This window comes from Etheostoma cragini, chromosome 11, assembly GCF_013103735.1.
Source record: "Etheostoma cragini isolate CJK2018 chromosome 11, CSU_Ecrag_1.0, whole genome shotgun sequence".
In the NCBI taxonomy this organism is placed as follows: Eukaryota; Metazoa; Chordata; class Actinopteri; order Perciformes; family Percidae; genus Etheostoma; species Etheostoma cragini.
The window spans coordinates 11267836-11290206 of record NC_048417.1 but is presented as its reverse complement, the minus strand read 5'-3'; the positions used below and the strand labels follow the sequence as shown (position 1 = coordinate 11290206).

General features: G+C 39.9%; 4 protein-coding genes across 7 annotated transcripts; 1 reads left to right on the top strand and 3 right to left on the bottom strand.

Moving 5' to 3' along the window:
- Nucleotides 1-1856: 1856 nt before the first annotated feature.
- On the bottom strand, nt 1857-4418 carry creg2 (cellular repressor of E1A-stimulated genes 2). The gene is made up of 4 exons (XM_034885402.1): nt 3941-4418; nt 3018-3187; nt 2447-2560; nt 1857-2329 (listed from the first exon to the last, which is right to left on the bottom strand). Exons 1-4 carry the CDS (start codon nt 4355-4357, stop codon nt 2188-2190), a joined length of 843 nt encoding a protein of 280 aa, XP_034741293.1. The 5' UTR covers nt 4358-4418; the 3' UTR covers nt 1857-2187.
- Nucleotides 4419-5209: 791 nt separating this feature from the next.
- cracdla (cracd like a) lies at nt 5210-12693 on the bottom strand. Of its 3 annotated transcripts, XM_034885400.1 has the most exons (11): nt 12310-12693; nt 10985-11037; nt 10562-10706; nt 10317-10452; nt 10093-10233; nt 8883-9137; nt 7717-8782; nt 6507-7435; nt 5819-5939; nt 5522-5728; nt 5210-5487 (listed from the first exon to the last, which is right to left on the bottom strand). In XM_034885400.1, exons 2-10 carry the CDS (start codon nt 11031-11033, stop codon nt 5538-5540), a joined length of 3033 nt encoding a protein of 1010 aa, XP_034741291.1. In that variant the 5' UTR covers nt 11034-11037; nt 12310-12693; the 3' UTR covers nt 5210-5487; nt 5522-5537. The 3 variants fall into 3 exon arrangements, 2 of the variants coding, with proteins under 2 accessions (XP_034741291.1, XP_034741290.1); XM_034885399.1 differs by lacking the exon at nt 12310-12693 and having other exon boundaries at nt 10985-11354; XR_004658517.1 differs by lacking the exons at nt 5210-5487; nt 12310-12693 and having other exon boundaries at nt 6500-7435; nt 10985-11356.
- A 2023-nt stretch (nt 12694-14716) lies between these two features.
- On the bottom strand, nt 14717-22209 carry mitd1 (MIT, microtubule interacting and transport, domain containing 1). 2 transcript variants are annotated; one of them, XM_034885752.1, is made up of 8 exons: nt 22151-22209; nt 17139-17382; nt 16959-17063; nt 16336-16472; nt 15774-15860; nt 15549-15661; nt 15289-15349; nt 14717-15161 (listed from the first exon to the last, which is right to left on the bottom strand). In XM_034885752.1, the coding sequence occupies exons 2-8, from the start codon at nt 17281-17283 to the stop codon at nt 15066-15068; spliced, it is 744 nt and encodes a 247-aa protein (XP_034741643.1). In that variant the 5' UTR covers nt 17284-17382; nt 22151-22209; the 3' UTR covers nt 14717-15065. The 2 variants fall into 2 exon arrangements, with proteins under 2 accessions (XP_034741643.1, XP_034741644.1); XM_034885753.1 differs by having other exon boundaries at nt 14720-15161; nt 16959-17060.
- Nucleotides 17638-21073, top strand: mrpl30 (mitochondrial ribosomal protein L30). The gene is made up of 5 exons (XM_034885754.1): nt 17638-17977; nt 18578-18664; nt 18901-19047; nt 20664-20737; nt 20875-21073. The coding sequence occupies exons 1-5, from the start codon at nt 17936-17938 to the stop codon at nt 21005-21007; spliced, it is 483 nt and encodes a 160-aa protein (XP_034741645.1). The 5' UTR covers nt 17638-17935; the 3' UTR covers nt 21008-21073.
- Nucleotides 22210-22371: the final 162 nt, after the last annotated feature.

Genomic DNA, 22371 nt, shown 5'->3' with positions numbered 1-22371 from the left:
GCTTTTATCTGGAATTACATTAGATATCCACAATAGCATTTCAGTCGAAATTGTAATAATATCCACAACAACATTAGAAATTGTTGGCCCATTTTAAAATATCTACAACTTTGATAGTCAAAACTAAATCCTTAAAATGTTTAAGTTTTTGCCGTGTTTAACATAAAAAAAAAGCTTTTTCAGATATCTGTCTTTTATTTAGGCCTATTCCTAGTTAAAAAGAACATTTCAGATATCCACAATTACATTCTTCTTATGTACACGCATGACGTCATTTTCGGAAACGTCCTTGAATAAAATAACCAAAAAAAAAAAAAAAAAAGATTAACCAAAGCGATCCTTACGTCAATTTATTAAACCGACATGGAATACGTAACAATTGTACATTTTCAAGAGTGTATTTTGGATAATTAAAATCACAATATAGAAATCTGTAATGTTTGTTTTATTTCGGATTTCTGAAATTAGATTTTTGACTACAATTGTATTGTACATCTGAAATTGAAAACCCCATACACATGAATAGGAAACGTGACGTCATTTGTACTAGTAAGAATGACGTTGTGGATCTCTAAAATGACAATTATATTGTTGATATCTGAATTGTTCTTTTTGACTGGGAAGAGTTGAATTATGGATATCTGCAATACAGTCCAACTATTAAATGTTTAGACTTCCAATTACAATTTTTAAATGATTTTTGATATATTTTGTGTAGTTTTGACAAGTACAATCAAAGTTGTAGATATCCTGAATTACAATTTCTACTAGTAAAAATGTTATTGTGGAGTTGTTCATTTTCTATTCTAACTAGTGAGAATACAATTGTATCCAGTAGAAATGCTATTATGGATATCTAAAATGTAATTCCAGATGGGAAAGTCGTTTTATTAAATCTTTAAACTGCTGTAAACGAACTAAATAGACTATAAAAACATACAGTCCAGAATGCAGTTTATGTTTTGAAATTGGTTTTGTTTGTTTTTAATGCCTTGTTTGTTTGTATATATGTATTCTGAATGAATAAACATAAATAAATAAATAATAAAAAAAAAAGAAATACAGTCTGGTATGTGAACTACAAGCGGGTCTTCCGGTGACATCCTTCAAAATAAAACAACCTGTAGTGCAATCATAGCTGGAGTTGAGCAACTCTGAATGGTGGCTATTTTCTTGAAGAAAGCGCCACCTCCTGTGCCTTAGTGGAGATTCTCCATGGCTGTTACAACAGCTTAAAATATATTCATTCTACAAGAAAAAAGTGCGCCATCTAGTGTCCAGGCCTTCTAAACGCGTTCACGTGATTCGCATTGTCTGCATTTGGAATTTGTTTTATAGAGATTGCGGCTGTAGTATTGTGTAAAATTGTGTTCTATGTTGAATATAAAGGTAACATTTTTGTATTGTTTTCTTTTCATTTATTTGTAGTTTTATTTTATTGTTGTAATCTTGCCCTCCTGACTGCAGATCAAGTTTCCCAACTGGGATATTAACGTAACTTGAACTGAATTTAGTTGGTAGAACTAAAACTTTAACAAAGTCAGTATTTGTCACCAATGGTCCTTTTTGTATGTGGAGTCTGGCTTGTAGTTTGCATGAAAGCAGAACTTTGCTGTAATACATTTTCAAGTTATGAGTAAGACAACATGGTACTTCATTTGTATGCACGCAGCATGCACACATTGCTAATTTGGGATTATAGATCATTTTTAACCTTGGAAACAGCAGTTCACAAAAAAATCTCACTTTAGATATATTATAGGTATTACATTTATACAATATTATTTTCAGGTACTAGATTAAATAATATAATTTAACTTGAACTCCTAATTGCCATTTTTGTCTCAAAAAACTCATAAAATAGACTATGTTTGTAAAGAATATAATAAATGACATTTTTTTATGCCAGATGTGACGACTGTGACCATTCAATTTAGCCTACTGGCTTTTAATACATTCACACACCAAACACAGAAAATTGATTTTGCAAGGCAAAAGAGAATAAGTGAAGAAAAAACCACTTTCACAAATTAAGATTTGTGAAAGTGAACAGAACTTTGAATAAGTAAAAATATTCTTTGCACATTGCTTCTTCACACATTCTTGGCCTTTATCAGCGTGACGTCTGTGGTGTGGACAGAGGAACTGATCTGTACAGGCTAACATGATGCAGAAAAAGGGAAGTTCTCAGAAAGGCGTAGCTTTAAAGTAGTCCTCCAGTGGAATCAGCGATATGCCTCCGATCCAGTCCTGCAGCCAGACCTGGATCAACTCCAACTTCATGAAGAACCACTTGTGTCCCACTGGCCACTTCGCCATAGCAGGATGTCTACAAAAATAGAACAACACATGATACATGGGGCTAATTTTGTGGTTTCCCCTCCTTTTCAGGGTTGATGGAAGCCACCATGCATTCATATGCGACATCTACCATTATCTGAGTTACCTTGAAAACATTGCCTCCTTTGCAAACATGAGCTCCTCTGGGGCTACCTCCACCATCTTGCCTGTTAGTGTGAGTCGAGCACATCTTGGATCTTCTGCCTCATACACCATTTGCCTTGACACAGAATACCATGTTAGCAATGGAACACACACATACTATAGGGGTTCTGGCTTTTCTGAGCCTAAGTGACTAGGTATTTCATTAAGTCAAGGTTGGATCATCAATCAGGCAAAACTGGCAACAAAGGGCCAAAAAAGCTGTGTCAACTGATTTGTATTAATTATACTGATAAGTTTGAAAATAAGCGCAATATCAACTATCATGATAAAGGCTGAATCTCATTCCTCTGTCAGGAAGGGGGTAAGACAGAGAAATGAGATTCAGCCTTAAGTCCTTCAGGTGGGTCCTGCTTTATTGCCCGTCCTGAAGAGGGTCCCTTTTGAGTTAGTAAATTTCAGTTCCTTGATTATTTACGTTTTGGGAACCCAGTAGTTGATTTTTTGCCTGAGGACCTTTTAGAAAATTAATCTGGCATTGAGTGTAGAGGGACATGTCAAATGTTAGGGCCTACCTGCAGAATTCTCCCTCAGCCTCTGAGAATGTGAGAGAAGCGTAGGGGTTACTATTCAGGTCTGATACAGTGTTGTCCATTGGAGTCACATAAAAATAGATGACTCCAGTGCTGTTGTCCAATGGTCCATCACTGACTGAGAAGATGTTCCCAAAGGGGAGACCTTTGATCTGTTGATATTAACAAACAGTCAGTAATCCATAACATGTTCAAAATACAGAAACAATGAGACACACAATGGGGTGCACTATAGGGTGAAATGGACTCATATAACCTGAGGAGAAGTGGAAGAAGAATTTAGATCCTTTACTTAAATAAAAGTAGAAGTACAATGTAAAAATACTCTGCCACATGTACAAGTCTTTTTAGTTTAGTTGTGGGACAAGTTAAAACTTTATCATCATTACATAGTGACTTTGAATAAATCCCAGTTTAACTTTGCATAGCTCCCACCAAATCAGCCTCATATCTGAAAACATGTGTAGGTGTGCAAGACTTAAAATCTATAATAATGCCAATTAGTTTATATATCGATCAGTTTTGTAAGTAAAATCAAAGTAACAATAGAATGCACAGATCAAAATGTTTCCCTATGAAATGTAGTGGAGTATAGGTATACAGTTGCATTAAGTGGAAATATGCAAGTAAACTGCAAGTATCTCAAAATTGTACCTATACTTTAATACTTGCTTTCTACCACTGGACCTCAGTATTTTAAAAATCTTTTATGGCCATCCCTCTAATCTCTCTTTAGTTGATTATGAAAAGATGTGTGTTGCTTAGCTAGTTTAAAATGCACTGATTGTATTAGCACAGTTATTATTAAGCCACCGTTCAGAGAAAACCTACATGGACCCATAGACTATTACTATTAGTGAATATACAGTCTTTGCATGGACTACAACTCCCAGTGTGTGAGTTACCTTGTCTTGAGTTGAAATGGTGGACAGATGTCCCCAGTCACTGTAATGAGCTATGTATCTAGCAGTCCTGGCGGTCTCTTGGTGCGGAGGAGGACTGCTGCTTCCGGACTTCTTCACCTTCTCCAGCCGATATGAAAACAGGCGAGATGAGATCTGCGCCATATTCTCGTTGTCCTGCTTGACTAGCTCTCCCGGGCTCTCCACGCTGTCTCCGAGGACGTTCGAGGACGGATAAGCCTGCTTCCACAGCCCCGCACCGTCCACCAGCAAAGCCGGGGCGACCTCATCCGACAGGTCCGCGTCCTCCACCACATCGTTGGAGGAGACGACCCAGGATACCGAGCTCCTCAGGGTGTAGCTTTGACACAAACACAGGACATTGGCAAACACTGCCAAGTGGAAGTAACGGCCCATCATATCACTGACTGCCCTCGTCCACTCGTTTGTTTACAACCTCACGTGTGTTTTGCTTTCGTAACACGAGGAAGTCTTTCAACATAAAGCAGTTTGACAGCGACCCCTACTGACAAACCAGGGGGATTTCTTTTGTAATTAATAGGAATGATAGAAAAAATTGTTGATTTTTACACTGAAAAGCCATAAAGTTTTTGGAAAGTAAACGTATTTACGTACACGTTTGAGGCAGCTAGTGATTCTTACAGTAGGCTATACAAGTAGCCTATTATGCAATTACATATAATATTAGATCTTAGAGTGACCTTTTCTGAAATTTTTAGTCTCTCATTTCAGTTTTTTTTTTACTATGCTTTATTCTATTAAGTTTTTACATACAGCACTTATGATGATTTTATGTATTAATAGGTTAGCCTAACGATAGTTCCTAATCTGAGGGTCAGGACCCTCCAGGGGGTCCAAGGATACATGTGAAGAGTTACAAGATGATTAAAGGGACAGTAAAAGCAAAAGCAAACATTTACTCTGACTTACTTCTTTAGGTTTCTGAAAAACCTTCTATTTTACTTATTCAGTGTATTTCAATACTAACCATCCTAATCTGAATGTATAAGAAAGACTCAGGTAAAGCTAATGGCATGCATGTAGTTGCAAAATAAGTTTTTTTGTGTGAATATTCACCCAGACAATTAAGTATTGGTATGTGTTCAATGCATGCTCTGGTTAAAAAAAAACAATATTAATGATAATGCAGTGTAATTTAGCACTTAGATCTGTATAATATCTGTATATTTTAATTTAGTCATTTGATATCTACTCCTTAGCCGTTGTACATTTAGACACTCGACAAAAACATAGCATTGGAAATTTTATTATTTAACAAACTATTAACAGCAGGGGCATGCTGAATCACATATATTTATCTTCATCGTTTATCTTTATGTGTTTGTGGTGGAGCGATTACAATAAACCTGGGCATTTTCAATATATACTCTGTCTCTCAATATACCATTTACACTTGATAGAATTGAATACAATTCAATGCACAAACACAACAGCCTCAACAGTTGCTTAATCAACATCTTTCTGACAGATTCAACAAAAATACATAATTTGTCTGCAGGTCTGTCCGTATTGTTGTTTTTACAACAATGTCTGGCTGTCTGCCTGTCTGTTTTCCCTCTCAGTCCATGGACTTATCACTCCAGGCCATTGACTTTCTTTTTGCCAGCTCCATCCAGGATGGCTGGCTGCTGTCAGACATGGACTGCAACGCTGATGGCAGTGTGGGTGATGATGAGGGCGATGACGCCACATTTTTACGCAGCCATTTGTCCTCACGAGGTCTGTCTGGAACCTTGGAGGGACTTGATTCTGAAAGAAAAAACTGTCATGTTGGTGCACATGGAGACAATAATTACTATAAAGTATTTTGACAGTTGCAATCAATGTGTGTCAACACACCTGCAGGTTTTACCACTTGTCTTCCTTCTGGTTTTATGTCTTTGCTTAGAGGCACGGTTTTGACTGAAGCAGGGGATTCACCTGATGTCTGCACCTCTGTTTGAGTTTTCCTTAATTCCACCTGAGAAAAACTGAGTTAGATTATCCGCTCTGGATAAAGTTTCAGTTTAAAACAATAGTTTTTAAAGAATAAGTCTAATGATATTCTATATTTCAATAATCGTTACCAAACCTCATGAAAAGACCAAAACTAACAAGGAATTCATCTGACTAACAAAGACCTGGGTGTCCAACATCTATTAAAAAAACATAAACAAGTCACAACATTGACATATTCCTTCCTGGACAAACAAGGGCACTGTAGTTTATTTTGAGTCAACTCTACACAATGTTGTACTGTAAATACTCACTAGCGCACCAAAGTTGTGGCTAAGAAGAGTCTTCAGAAATGTACTTCTGTCTGGTTTGCTAAAAACTACAGTGCCAAGCTGTTTAAGAGATCACTGAGCCTTTTCCGAACATGAAATTATGACAATGGTCTTAGACAGGGTATGAAAGTCAAAGTATTGAGAGACTCTTGGTTATTTTGTTGATAATGACACAAATATGGAATATCACCAGCCTTATCCTTGAATTGATTTACAGTCAAGCACGATATGAAAGACAGTTACAAAGAAGTACCACAAACCCCCTTGGTTCCAGGCGGAGTGGTCCACTCTGCCCTTTTCTCCAAAAAAGCAGCCTTTTCGCTTACTGACCCGGCCCAACCGGCCCGTCTTCCTGACTGTGATGCTCCCTCATTTTCCTGAACAGGGGCTTCTCCTTCCCCTCTTCCAAAGGTAGAAACCGGAGGAGGAGCTGTTGCTGAGGAGGTGGTAGAAACTAAGGTTGTTGATTTGAGCTGGTTGGAGGGATAAAGACTTCGATTGCTCCAGGGGAGTTGCTGCTGGCCCGTTGAAATATAAGATTGTGCAAGAGACTGTGTGACACTCCCCTGTGCAAACTGAGGTGAGGTTTCTGTTTGTGTAGAAGAGTGCAAGGGAGACTGGGTTGTCCATAGGTTGGTCTGTACAGCTGGATGAGATGCAGACTGAGGTTCACTGATTTGTTTTAATGTTTGTGGTTCTCTGGAGGTGTTTGACTGAACAGGAGGGGTCTTCTGTTGCACAGCTATTAGTGATGGTTTGACAGTCTGTGCTTGACTTCTACTTTGCACTGTTTCTGCTTTGACTGCATCCGTTGATGGTTGATTTGCAGCCACTGGTGGTGTTGTACTTTGTTGTATTTTCACAGTCTGTGTCTGTACTTGTGCTCCAGTCGGTGTCTCCATTTGCACTTGTGGTCGAGCCGCTGTCTGCACCCCTGTAATATCTCTGGGAAATCTGCTAGTAAAAAGGTGCTGAAGGCTTCTGGTCTTTTCCATTGCCAAGCTCATCCAGGACACCTCAGATGAGGATGTTTGGGGGGTGGTCTGGGGCTCCTGAGGCGCTGTGACGGCAGTTTCAACTTCTTTGAGGTTTGAGGATGTTGTTTGGACTTCTGTCGCCATCATGTGAGGTTGGCTGGTAGATGACAAGTTATGCTTAACTGGAAGGGGAAGGCCCGGTGGGGTTGGATCTAAGGAGTAACACAGTTCAGTTAGACACACTTGGCAGCTCTGTTAAAGTTAGCCTGAGTGGTATTTTAAGTACAAAGGTCCCCTGTGAACAGTGCAAGTTGTATTACTCTAGAGTGATTATTTACTATGTGCAAATTGTAGTGTGCATGTGTGGAATGTTTAACCTTTTAGCGAACTGGAAATAGGTTTGCACATAAAATAAGAAATCATCTTTTTTAAGTGAACCTGAGATTAAACATTTTCTACTTGGTGAAATTACTTATATTTCTCAGAGACTTGCCTGTCAGTCGGAGGTCTCTCATTTCCAGTCTTTTTTGTTTGTCACATTGCTCCTCGTTCACGAGTGGCTTTGAGTCACGATTAGAAGAGGTATCAGAACGAAATCTCATCAACAGAGATGTGGAGCGCAGTTTAACACCAAACGCTTTCTTTCCTTCATCCTCCTCGACCTCTTGTGATTCCACCGCCTCCTCCAACACCTCCTGTTTGCTCTCTTCAACATCCGCAGTGCCTGTATCGGTGCTCACATTTTTAGATGGTGTCGTCACTGGTTCCATTTTTTTGAGGCTGTCCCTCCTTTCACATGGAGGAACTGAACTTTTGTGTGGCACTTCCTCTTGTCTTAGTCTTCCCACAGCAAAATGGCCCTCTTTCAGTTCTTCCTTTTCCCTCATGCTTGAAAAAGGTTTATCTTTTGTTCCCCAGACTGTCTTGTGCCTGGCTTCAGTGTGCCCCAGCACTCCTACAAAACTGCCTGATCGGGGTCTTTCTCCATCCCGGTTTTTGGCAGTGGTGAGGGCCAAATGGAAAGACCCTGATCCTGAGGCGGGTCTCTTTATTCTGCTTGTGCTTTCTGTCTCGCCTTGAACCTGCTGGTAAACTGAGCCAAAGGGAGTAGAGTGCTGGTTGGAGGAGACTTCAGACTTGTTGAGTGTATTTCTCTTGTCGTGGGACAGTAATTGTATTTCAAAATCCTCTCTGTCGTCCTTCAGTTCTGACTGTATAAAAGATGAGTGTGGTCGTTCTCTGGTCATTACATCCCCTGGTCTGTGAGGCTTAACTCTTAGTACCTGGGAGGGTATGGTGGCCAATCTTCCAAGAAGAGCTTGGTCCTGTAGGGAAAACGTTAGGCCGGATGATTTGGATGCTGCCTCTGATGTGAGTGGTTCCACGTCTGGGGATTTTGAAGGAAGACGCTGAGACATAAAAGGAGTGGCGGCCCCTCCTTGTTCTTTTTCCAGTGTCACCTGCTCTTGAGTACTAAGCCGCCGCTTCTGCTCTTCTTCTCTTACAGACTCTGGGTGGTTGGTGTTGTTAAGGGTGTGTAAATGAGACTTAGAGTCATTCTGTGAAAAAAATAATAATAAAGTAAGTAAGGAGAGGTAAATGAAGGCTGGTGTGTTTGTCTTCATTGACAGTATATAAGACAAAAACGTGTTCACTCACTGCAGCAGTTGTCTTCTTGGTGCTGGCCCTCTGGTTTCTGGGCTTGACAGACATCCGGTGGCGTGCAGCGGAGGTATCCAGGGAGGGGGTGAACTGGGCTGGAGAGCTGAAGTCTATCGGGGGCTCCACAGCAGAAGAAGAGGAATGGGAGGAGGCAGAAAGAGGCAAAGGGAGAGATGGAGTCAGGGGCACAGATTTGGTTGGTGCAGGTTTAGGGATGGGTGAGGGCGGACGAGAGGACGGCTGGGATGGGGTCTGAAAAGGAAGAAAGGTTATAATACAGTACAACACTGCAAATGCAAACTGAATATGAAGACACATACCTTTATTGATTTTATTTATTCCCAAAACCTAACATCAAGCTGACCGCATCTGACTATATCTATTAAGGCTGGCTGTATACTTTTTTTTTTTGTAACCCGATCCCCTGAAAAGACCAAAAGCTTCATTTTCTGTTTCCTCTATTACAGTGAACATGTGTTCTCTAGTTTATTTTGAGTCAATCCACACATACAGTCCTGCAGTTGTAAATACCTATTGGATTAATCTGTGTCTAAAAATGGTCCCTGACAAATGCACTATTTACTATTTAGCAAAGTTAACAAAAGAAATTGCAGTACCCAGCTGTTTAGGTATTAAGATTTGCACCTTGAGAGTGTCTCAGACAGGGAAGTCAGACAATATTGAGAGAAGGACTGAAGCAGTAACCTTGTAATGGAGTTTGTTGACAATAAGAAAAATAAAGAACATCCCAAGCCTTATCCTTTAGCCATTGCCTTAAACTAGACAAATCCTAATCTCATACTTGTATCTCAAGAATTTAGGATTGTCAAAATGTCCAGAATTTAGAGTGATGCTCTCTTTGCAGTGTGTTGGGTTTGCCTTACAACATAGAAGAAACAGAAATTCACACAAAGAAACACACTTGGACACAGTCACACAACTATTGTACTTACTGCACTGCTAAGCAGGCATAGGCAAGATGTTTCACTGCTGAACTAAAAGGGCTTTGGCTCCTAGTGACAGTGTGGCAGTGGGATGGAGTAGAGCCAAAATGGTTGGTGAAAAGTAAAGACTAATAGAGTCTGATTGATAAATTCACTCAGGAGGAACTCTCAAAATCATAACGCACCCTGAAATAAACTGAATGTGGACTAATCAAATAAGCAGATAAGTGACCATGTGTCACTTCAGTGGGATAATAAATCACCTTGCTTTTGGCTCCTGAGATTTCAGGGGGGCTGTGGGCAAGGCTGTCATCCTCGGATCGGCTTCCCAGATCCTCTGGACGTCTGATTGGCAGAACGAGAGGTGGTGGCCCCAAATGCATCTTCTGTTGCTGAAGTTTAATCTGTTATACAAGAGGCACAGTTTTCTTTTGAAATAAGTACATTTGTAAAGGCCCAAGAAAATGCCTAACGTAAAAGATTGTACCTGCAGAGCTTTGATCTTGCTGTGAACGTTCTCCTGGGATAAGACCCTGGCTGGTTCAGTGTCTGTCAGGGCCAGATCAGCCAGAAAGATGCTGTCATGGGACAATGCCCGTGATCCCATCATCCCCTGGGAGCAACTGTGGTGGCCGGAGTGGAAGAACAGAAGAGGTGTAAAGGCATAGACTAGAAATCAGGACAGAAATGGAGCTGTAAAGCAAACATTTACAAGACCATGTATACACTCACGCCAAATCTTCATCTGATCCAAGTCCTTTTCCTGCAGTAATGTCACTGGCTGACTGGCTGAGTTTGGCGTCGCTGTCTCCCCCTCCTCTCTTACTCCTCCCGAAAAGACGAGTTTTCAGAGCCTTCAATTTGGACTTCTTACGTCCTGACAGAGATTGAAAAAAAAAGACAGATTCAGATCACAGCAGCTCACACACACATGCACCAAACTAACATTTTTTCACACTTTTTATATTCTCTGTTTTAATTTCTTACATCAGACACATGTCACTGACCATAAATGGTCCCTGAAGTGTGCCAGTAGTCATATGTTTCAGAGTTATGCTGAACTTAATTCTGATTGCTGATTGATTACATTGTCAAAGACTTGATTCCTCTTCACCATAAAACTCTTTTGTAAAACTTCATGACAGATAACCTCACCTGGAATGTCCTCGGTGCTTCCTTCTGTATCTCTAGGGAAATACTCCATTGGTCTGATCAATGAAAGAAGGGCAGAACAGACAACAGGAAAGTGCATAAAGAAAGGCACCAATAATGAGAAACAACTGTGACAACAAAAACCTCAGGCACACACTTTTAAGAGGCTGTTGTCACATGTTGGAGGGAATCTCACGTGGTGTGAATCTTCCAGTGGTTTGTGCTCTTTTCTCTGGCAAGCACGCATTATGCACTTATTGCACTGGTGTGATAACCTGAAGGTTTGACTCTGGACTTGAGGTTCAAAGGTTTATTGGCAGATCAGGAACGGGACAAACCTTTACTGTAGCTAGACAAGGCGTGCTGAGGAGTCTTTTTTTTTATGGTCTACAATATACATTCCAAGGAACTTCTACTATTAAAGGACCATTAAAAACACATTAAATACAGTGTTATCAATAAATAAAAACACACTATGTAGGTCATAGAGGGGGTATTGGTATTTTAAATATAATGTTGCTTTTGTAGGAGTACACATAAATACCACGCTGTCACAAAGCAGTGCAGCCTGGACACTATTTTATGACCCCGGCAAAAGCTAAAATCTTGCTCTCAGACAGTTTACTTATGCAACGCTTTGTCTGACAAACATCCAGATTTAGGTTAATGTGTTACCGTATGCAAAATTCAGCGCAAGGTGCTTGTTTTCATTTGTTTCTACAGACTTCATTTTGTACCCTGCCCTGCAGCTAGCGTGCTATTTGAGATCCACAATTTTCTGTAAGTCATGTAGTTTTCAATTGTACCGAGGCACGTTTAACAGAGCAGGATCCGGTGAAGCATCTGTGTCTGATAAGACAAGATGGGGCAGGTTATGGATAAACATGCAAAGTCCACACTGCACCTCTCATATCACCCAGCCTGTCCTCAGAATACAAGCACGCCCTATTAATAAAGGATATAAGCATATGAATAACCTAGGACACTCTAAAAAAAATTGGTTGTGACTTACACAACATTTGAACCTCTTGTCCAAATACAATTGTGGCGTTTCCACCAGAACACTGAATGTAACTAAAGTGCAAATGAATCAGGCCATACCTCAGAGTTTTCTCATCCACTGAGCCAAGCTATAGCCCCAACCAACACAACGGATAATCAAGTGGATTATTGACATTGCAGAGAGATCCTTGTGATATTTCACATCACCATAATCCACACAACAGCTTGATCATAAAATTCCCATGTCAGGTACTGTATACTTCTCCTTCTCTATGTTAAAACACAGATTGACACACACCGCTCATTGCAAAATTGAGTAAACTTACCCAACGACTAATGGAACCGCCTTTGCTTCTCTTCCTCCTCTTTGTCCTCCTCTGTGGGCCGAGTTGTCTTGTCTCAGCTGTGGTGCTGTGGTTGTGTTTAAACCTCAGGCTTGAGTCGTCCAAATCTGCAGACAGAGGAAGATGCAGAAGGAAGGGAGCAAGGGAATTGTAAGGAGAGAGAAAAACATGCAGGGAGAAAGAGAAAGAGAGCGAGAGAAGGACACTCCATGACAGGGTAAGCAAATGCACAAAGAGAAAAGAGGACAGAAGAGACCAAGAGAGTGAGAGAGAGAGAGAGAGAGAGAGAGAAAGAGAGAGAGATACTCCATTACATTAGTGGCACACTGTGGCCCTCTGCGCTAAGCTCCTTATAAAACACTAACCTGATTTTAGGCCCAGAAATGAGAGTAGAGGGAAAAAAATAAAGCTTCAGTTGGAAAGAGGGCAGGCTGCAGGAGTTACAGCTCATAGGACTGTGTACACATTACACCGGGTTGCCTGCACCCCAAGGAGATCACAGAGTGATCAGAGAGTGTGTGTGTGTGTGTGTGTGTGTGTGTGTGTGTGTGTGTGTGTGTGTGTGTGTGTGTGTGTGTGTGTAAGAAAGTAAAAAATTTAAAACAACACACACATACACAATCCAGAATTGGCCATCTCCCAGCCCTGGTGAGATCCAGAGTTCAAATAGATGTGTTTTAAAAGAGATGTGTGTGTTTTTAGAAAAACATGAACGTAATGTATGTAGTTTACTGCAGGAGTGTCCCTACATCACTGTTCTTTTTGAATGCATAAAAATTGACCTTTGTTGCATGTTTCAACTGTAGCTCATCTGTAAATTGTCTAATAAAGTCAAGGAATAACCTAAATACAAACAAAAAGTGAACCTTTTAGTAATACGGATAAAAGAGAGAAAGCTATCCAACACACACGTTTTATAATCAATGTGTTTCAATGGTGAATCTAATTCTTTAACATTCACACAGGATAACACTGAGAGATGGGAACACTATCTAGGCCATGGGCTACAATCAGGGAGAGGGAGGGCGGCAGGAAGAGAAAGGAAAACCTTTGCATCCATATTTTTTGTGTCTAATTGTGTGGCTGAGCAGCTTCTGTGATGAGGATCCTATTATCGCTTACACCAGAATATAAACCCAGCCAGTGACATGTGGTTTACATGCAACCAACAGCACGTTAACAGAACAATGTGGCATCTTGGATGTGGTTTTGTTATTGGTTTTATTTCTTGCAATCTACACATAAGGCACACCATGTGTATTTATTTTATCTTAGATTGTTATTACAGCTGATGTGTTGTATTTCAGTATGTGAAAGCTGTTTGCACAAAGGCCTATTCGAACTGCCTCTCGCACATCAGCCTTTTGTTCTCGAGGACGCTCATTGTCTGCTCGTAGAATACTAAGGCAGCGATGTGTGTTACTGACAGTTACTGTATAGTCATCTCTGGTTCATTTGAATCCCTGATGGATTATATTTCTTCCTTTCAGAGCCCAGATTAGGTCAGTACACATCGAGATTAAGGGCGATAGATAATCCGATCACGGCAGTGTTTGAAATCATGCGGGTTCCCATTCATTCATTCAAACTGTTCCCCATGAAAACTAAATGGAGATATTTTTTCAACGATTGTCATTTTTTGTCATTAAATGACATAAAACTAAACTCATATTGGAGTTGCATAAATACGACTTTTAATCCTTTACAGTTTGCCTACATCCAGCAGCAGTTGAGATTGTTGTGTAAAGGAGAATAAAAAAGAATGTTTTCATGTCAGGCCTTTCTGATCAAGCTGTCGCTACAGTAAGGTTTTGTTGCGTTGCACATTTCAAGGAATTTGAAATATGGTTAATAATATGATGCTATATGAATGACTAGGCAATTAAAGCAAGACAGCTCATCCTTGGGCATGGCTAATAATTAAAGAAAATGCAATAGTGCTCAGAATAGTGCAAAGTTTGGACATCCGTTCGTCCTAAACCAACTCTATCTGCTGATGATGCCCGTGTGATATAGTCAAAAGCCCAGGAGCAGGTGAGTAACTATGCCATGTATTAAGATTAATTTGAAAACTGGAAATAGTCTAGTTTTATAAACAAAATCTTAGGTTGACTTACTAATAAATCACTATACACCACAAACTTAATAATCAGCGGAAGTTTGTGTGCTTTGCATACCAACACACCAAAATCAGACTTACAGTTGCTAATCCTGTAAAACTCCTTTTTATTATTATACTTTTTGTATGTATGTTTTTTTTCTTCAAATTAGCATATTTTAAATGAGGACACTGAATATAAAGTAACTGGACAAGCACAAATCCTGGTTAAAACTGAATAATAACACAGAGAAATGTTATATTAAAAAAGCACTTTAATGATAATTTTTGAATGTTTTAATTTATTTTTCCACCAGATGGCGGTATAGTCCTCTAAAAAGCAAATAGAAAAGTTAAAAAAAAAAAAAATGTTATAGAAAAGAACCCAAAATGACTCTTAGACAGTTTGACTCCAGACTTTGACTGAAGAAACCATACAAAATGATACAGTTGGTTGGAATTAAAGACATACCAGTATGACAAAAAGCACATTGTAAAACCTGATTAAAAAATGCTTTTTACAGCTGGCATAAGGCCGATCAACATGCACCTGTATGCTAAGGCAAATCCAACAACACATCCGTGGTGTCCGCGTGTTTTGAGGGCAGGTATGTGCCTTAAGATTTAGGCTTTATGTATCTCATAGTGTTTTTGTGTGTTTGGTGTGAAAAATGTCTACGTTGGTCTCTTGGCACTGCCTGAGGTCATAGTCACAATATCCAATGGAGAATCGGCCCTGGGAGATAAAAAGGAACACTTCTTACAACCAAAACTCAACATGGTGATACACAGACATTCAGCACCGTTATTCTGACAATGGCGATAATAGAGAAGGATGGATATTAATTAGTATGAATTCTCACCTTAGGTCTCTTGAAGTAATCGAGCCCTCTTCCTATCTTGATGATCCAACCATTGTCAAACCTAAAAACACAATTCCTTGGGGATTACTGCCAAAACGGAAGGCCCAATAACAGAGAGTGGAGTGCTGATGTGAAGGTAAATCGTATAAATCAAGCAAGAATTTCTTTAAAAAGAAGACACCATCATTTGAAAACAATTCCTAGGCTATACAGTGTAGTGATTTGATATGAAATCCTTTATATGTCAGTTGCAGCTGTACCTGATCTCCCTGTCATGTATAGTGGAGGAGTACTGCAGATCCAGAGTCACTCCCTGAGCATTCAGACTCTCTTTCAGCTCAGCCAGAGCGCTGCTTTGCTGGCTACTATCCGCCTGCAGAACGGGATGAATGGCATTAAAACACCAACACTAACTGAACAGAAGAGACCGCTACGGCTGTCACGCATTCACTACACAGTGTGACCTCATTAGTTAAATAACCTACTTCATCCTGGGAAGTGAGGAGATGGATCTTTTTCACCTGGCAGGGCGCTTTCAGCAGCATCTCACAGTACCGCAGGAAGTTGTACAACTGTAGTGGAGAGGGGGGGGGAAGGGGTTTGTTTGACATGTTAGAATGAGTGAGTACAAAATGTTTTCTGCAACATGGCAGCATTTGTCATTGATTACATCCCAGTTTGCAACACAGTAATACAACAGATACCTTATTTATTAATATTAATTTATTTCAATGTTGATCGATCCAACACCAAAGATTCTATTGTAACTTAAAAGAATGTTTCCAAAATCGTTTAGTGGTTCATTAACTCGTTATAATGAGACATAAGAATATTAGTAACAATTCCCCTCTCAACCTATAGGGGTAACGAAGAGGAAAAGTTCTTTGGTGCCTACTGTAAAGGTGCTAGTTAAGTATCTAATGCTAATGTGATTGATTTAAAAAAAAAAAAAACTTGAATAAAGAAAATAAACGAAGCCAAATCCAGCTTAAAACAAAGAAGAAGAAAACCAGCACAATAAGGTAATGGTGAAAACTAAGATCTTACTTGGTGGGTGTGGCGTATGTATGGGTCTTGTACCCAGACCTCTGTGAGTAAACTGCTCATGTATGGCTTGAACAGAGACTCGTAGCTGTAACCAGTAGCATCCTCTGCTATTCTAATCTGCTCATGGTATTTCACATCTGCCAGGAGAGGTAGCAAGAAATAGAAGTAAGAGGTGTCACAGACAGCAGCTAGTAACAGGACCCCCCCCCCCCCCCCCCCCTCTTACACACACACACACACACACACACACACACACACACACATACACACACACAATTGATTAAAAACAACTGTATTTAAGGATATGCACCCTGTTACTTGCCTTATGTGAACTGAAGAAGTATAAAAATACAGAAGCAACATTAGGGCTCTCAAAATTTTTAGTTTTAATTATGCCATGTTAATCACTTGGTTTGTTGTACAATGATTAATTGAATTTTTTATATTTTGTATGCTCCACTTTAGCCTTGTGTACACATATGTCCATATTCATATATTTCAAAATAAATGTCGTAAAAGTTATTTCAGTGGCTCAATGGGGACCCACAGAGGTTAAGATACACAGGGTCAGATACACACTTTTCCCGGTTTGTTATTCATCCTTTAGTGGTTGTGTTAATTACCTTCTTTCATCTGGTTCACATGAGCTTTGATTTGCTCTGCTCTGTCCATGTAGCTCTTTATCTTCTCTCTGTAGTGGCCTCTCTTTGAGTCATCTTTCACAGCTACTGACAGAAGAAACCAAACACAATGAAATGAGGGTTCGTGTCTACATTATGCGGCCTGCCCTCTACTGTATATACCTTTCATCGCGTCTATAAGCAGCTGGATGCCTTCCTGGTAGCAGACCAGAGACTCCTGGTACCGGTCGCTGTGGTCGAGCTCCACTGCCCGCTTCAGAACAGAGATGGCGGATGTCTCCATCCCTGACACATGATTTTGTGTCATTTTTCTCTCTATCCCTCGAGCTCCTATGAAACCAACAGGGTAATCATACTTATTTACTGCCAGGAAAGAAAAAGAAGTGGCACCAGTGTATGACACCACCTTCCAACTGTCTATGCTTGATAGCGTCATGGGTGCGCCTCAAAAATATTTCCCGTAGAAACGTAACGGTGGAATAATGGTCCACAATGCTTAGACGGGTGCAGTTAACATAAACATACGCTAAAACAACGTTTTAAACATCTATATTTTTAATCATGTATTATAAAAATGTAATCAGTGCATTTACCTTTTTTTAAATCTCAAATGTAGTTTAAAAATAGTTCTAGGAACTTTGTCGTGGGAACATTTGCCACATCGGTGCAGTTTCAATGTAAACCTTCGTTGTTTCCGGTTTTTACATCCACAGAGGAGACAAAACTGACATGATGTTTATTGTTGCAGTTGTTTTTCAGCTCTTGAATTAATGTTGTGCGTGTGAGTTTGATGTATATATAGTTAGGTTCATGTTTTTATCCATAACGTTTAGTTTGATCCACGCGCTCATTTCGCGGTCAGCAGGGCTGGACGTTTAAGGTAACCTTGGCTCGCGTGACTAGTTTTTTTCTACCTGGGGTCAACAGTTAAAACTAGTCAAACTACGGAAAAATAAAACATGTCGGGTGTTTGTCACAGTTTGAGCTCTTTATCAGTCAAGGTAAGAACGATATTTTGTTCATGTTTCAACTCTTCTCGTTCTGACAGAATCACGTGTTCTGTATTTTTAAATTAGGACCTCTCAGTGTCGATACTGTGGAGGTATTTTGCATTCAAATATGAGAATTCACTGCATTTCTTTGTCTTAAAACATACAGTAAGCGGGTTGGCTTTTACAAAACAGTTCACGATATTTACCAAACTCTAATTAGCTGCTACGCTAAAAGTTGCACACAAAATAGTCGGTGATAAACTGTCTCTAAGGTCATTAAATTGTAAATAGAAGACACTAATTATACGTAATAGGGATACATCCTCTGACAGTTTTTAAATTGTGTTTGACAAATCACAGTACTCAATCACATTGTTGCAAAAGTTAAAGCACTGTCCAATGCCCTCAATGACTTAATAAACCCAGGGATATTAAAGTGATAGCCACCACAGTATAAACCTGGCCAAATCTGACAGTTGACAAATGTATATTGTCTCTCGTCCTATCACTCCAAACCCACAGGACACTTAGTATGCTCCCTTATCAGAAAACAAATCTGCCTTTAAGCCATTGCCAATCACCCCTCTTTGATTTTAATCGATTTTACAGTTCCTGTCAGAAGCTACACTTTTGTCACCTTGCCCATGGTTTGTGTCTGCTCGCAGCAAATTTACCAAAGCAAGAATCCCAAAAGAGGTAAGAATCGAGTCAAGAGCCACAGGCTCGCTGTACAGTATGTCTTCAACATTTTGTCCACCATACCAAATTTGACTTTCTTAGTGGCTTAAGTTAGATTGTACTCGCATAGTATATATTGGTAAAAAAGGTAGATTGGATTAGTTATGGTGCTTTGTTCTGCACTTCTAAATTAAACTAAAACATCACTCTGGCTCATTCATTCTGTTTAAATGATCTGTCCTTTTTCTTCACAGCTTTTTGCAGAGAGATCAAAAGAACATGAGAAATATGGGGGCGATCCAGACCAACCTCATAAACTGCATATAGTGACACGAGTCAAAAGTACGATGCGCAGACCGTACTGGGAGAAAGAGATGGTGAAGCATCTTGGGCTTGAGAAGGTACAGCTTTTGTGCTGTTCCATTCAACAACAAAGAAAAAACATTATATTTGGGAAATATGATATTAACATGTATTATTTAGGACTACTTAGGTGTTAATACAAGGGCTGTAACGATATGCAAAAAAAAACGGTAACACTATCGGTGAAAATAAAACAACCATAGATAGCTACAACATTTTTGAAATGACTGCTAGCCTAGCTACAAGCTAGCAGTAAAACACAACAAAGGCTGTCACTTGAATGGCGTTTTGAGCTAACGTTAGCGATCAAACAATCATAGATAGCTAAAATGTTTTTGAAATGATTTCCATCTTCTGTTATTGTTTGCAATGAGAATAGCTTATTATTTCATGGATTTCACAAATTTCAGTATGACACGTTATGCCGTAAACCGCTTAAATCTGAGCATGCGCAACTCAAATCTGCACTTGACTTACATCGGGGAGTGACGAGCGTCCTTGGCAACGGAGTTAAGTGCTGACCGGGATGGTGGCTAGCTGGCCGGGGGCTGACCGGGGATGTATCCCCGGGGCTGTTGTGAGCGCTTATCCCGACTGAAGCCTTGCAGAGCCGGGAGACTGAGGCAGACAGGCGGGTGTGCTAGCTAGCTAGCTAAATAAATAGAAATAACAGAGCATGCTGAACAATGTCGTACTCTTATGTTACCCACCAAGGATTACATTAGCGTTAACTAGCTACTTGTCAACCAGCACCTTTACAGCAGGCACCAAAGCACTTTTCCTCTTCGTTCCCCCTACAGGTTAAGAGCAGAAGGTTTGTACCGAAATGTGGGTCAAAAATCGTGATACGAACCGAACCCGGGGTTTGTTGTATCGTTACAGCCCTAGTTAATACGTATGTTCAGTGATTTGTTATGACTTCAAAATAAGTACCTCAATAAGCATTATACACAGTGGCCGTTAAAGCTATAGCGTGCAACTCTTTTTATTGTTGGACATCCGTTAATAATAATAATATGTACTTTATCAATCCCGCATGGGGTAATTGCAATGTTTTCAATCGTTTGTTATTACACACAGGCCTGAACTACACATTCATGCTTACTTACTCTGCTGGTTCATACGGGGAATTGAACCAGCGACCCTCCGGCTCCCAACCCAACTCCCTACTGAGCGACCTACAAAGCAAATTAAGCTGAGAAGCTTAACAAAACTCTTTGTAATTCTCAGAATGGCTACCTTTAGAAAATGGTGTAGTCTGGCATCTTTAGTGCACATAAGCTCAAAGATAGTGAAGATAATAACCTTCTCTGAAGAGTCTTATGTTTTTTTTTGTATTCCTCTGTGTCCTCCTTGGCTCCAAGCGTGGAGGAGGGGCGGGGGTGGTGCCATAGGTGGTTCTCCATCACGGAAGGCTTGCTTCATGCGGATGCAACATCAGTGTTGTCATTACTTAGAATTCCCCTTGAGAGGCATTAATTACGTGCTGTAGCTTTACCCTGCCTCGTAGACTGACAAAAACTGCTTTGGGATGATCCCTAAAATAGTTAGCTGTGATTGTATCACCTCAAGTAGATGTAGCATATGTCTACTAAAGAGGGCGAAGGAACAGTTATTAAAACAACTCTGACTTTCCTCTCTGTTGTGTCTTTAGGCACATGTACCTGTCATTCACAAAAATACTCCCGCTGTCAATAGCCAACTGAAATTCGTCAAGCACCTTGTCAGGTAAGATTAATGGAATATCTGACTTACATGAATGGTCGTCAAGTCTCTGCTAATCGTTAAAGCATTTGTCTGGACGTTTAAAAAGACTTGTTTGTACAATTTTTTGTCCATCTATCATCGCTCCGTGGTTCATTCAGGATCCAGCCCCTGAGGACGCCCTATGGACTCCCTGCTGAACAGGACATGGGTGACACCTACATTAACAGCAAAGGAGAGTTGATCGTTAATCGCCTCCTCCAACCTGTAGACCCGAAGGCTATTGAGTCTTAGCTCTGCTTTCAATCATATCTATAGTTCAGTTGTTCATAAATGTCATTAAAAATCTTGTGCTCCATAGCTTCCTGTTTTGGTTCCATTAAACTGAGAAACTTTGTTTGGTTTAATGGGTTCTACATTTACTCAACAAATGTTCATTTAAATACACACTAATCAGTCAGACAGATTACGAATTAGGACCAGATGATACAAATTCTTTATTAAACAACTTGTAAAAACTGAACATTTAGACCTTTCAAAATGAAATGCAGTCTGGTTCCTTTTCGTTAGGTTCTCCCTTATTTCAGATTCACTCACAGAGGCGTTTAACGTTTAGACCAATTTTAAGGATTGTAGCTGTGTCTATTCTGTACTACATGCAAATTGATTAAATGCATCAGCTATATCCGCTTAACCTTTAGAGCAGAGGTCTTCGTTGTTTGGGCTAAGGACCCCTAACCTGAACAGGTTTTGAGCAGGGACCCCATTTCTACATGTCTGGATACTATTATATAAAATTTAGTTGCATAATAAACTAGGCCTACAATAATTTGTAGTGTGGCCTAAAGCCTATACACATAGCCTTTATGGTGTCCTACAATACTAAGCTATTAAAACAATTTACACATATATCATGTCTTTAATGTCAAAGACGGTAAATCAATGAGCTTCACTGATAGGTACCTCACATGCCAGTAACCGTATGTTGCTGAGGTTGTTAGTTTTTCAGAAATAGGCCAATTTATCTTTGCTAATGATATGTTCGGACTCATGTTAATATTTGAAGACATTTTCATTTTGCTCCTAATGAGGTCATAAGGGGCAAGGTTACCTCCCTTTTCTCTACTTTGCCAGATTAAACCATCTGAGTTTTCATTCTGAAACGCAGAGCAGTATACCCAAGGCTCGGTTTACAACTATCAACATGTGTAGCCGCTGGGGGACCTCGTATTAATGGTAAATGCCATGGGACCTTTAAAACAGAAACATTTACACCTCATGGTGCGTTTTTTGGGGACCACACAAAAAGTCAGTTATTCCCAGCTAACCTCGATCTGAGCAGAGCTCTAATTAGACAGAATAATAGAAGACACTTAGCTAATTTTACACAAGGACTTCCAGGAAAGATTAAGAAGTGGCACAAGTGTATGACACAACCTTCCAAGTTGATTATTTAACAGTTTATTGTTGATAGCTCCATGAGTGCGCCACAAAAATAATCCCCGTAGGAACGTGATGGTGGAATAATTGTCGACGATGCTTAGACGGGTGCAGTTAACAAACATACTTGCCCGTGTTTAACACCCATATTACCAACTGAAACAGTATGCTGCTACATCCGTTTCTCTCATAGGTACCTCAACTTTATAGAAGAACGA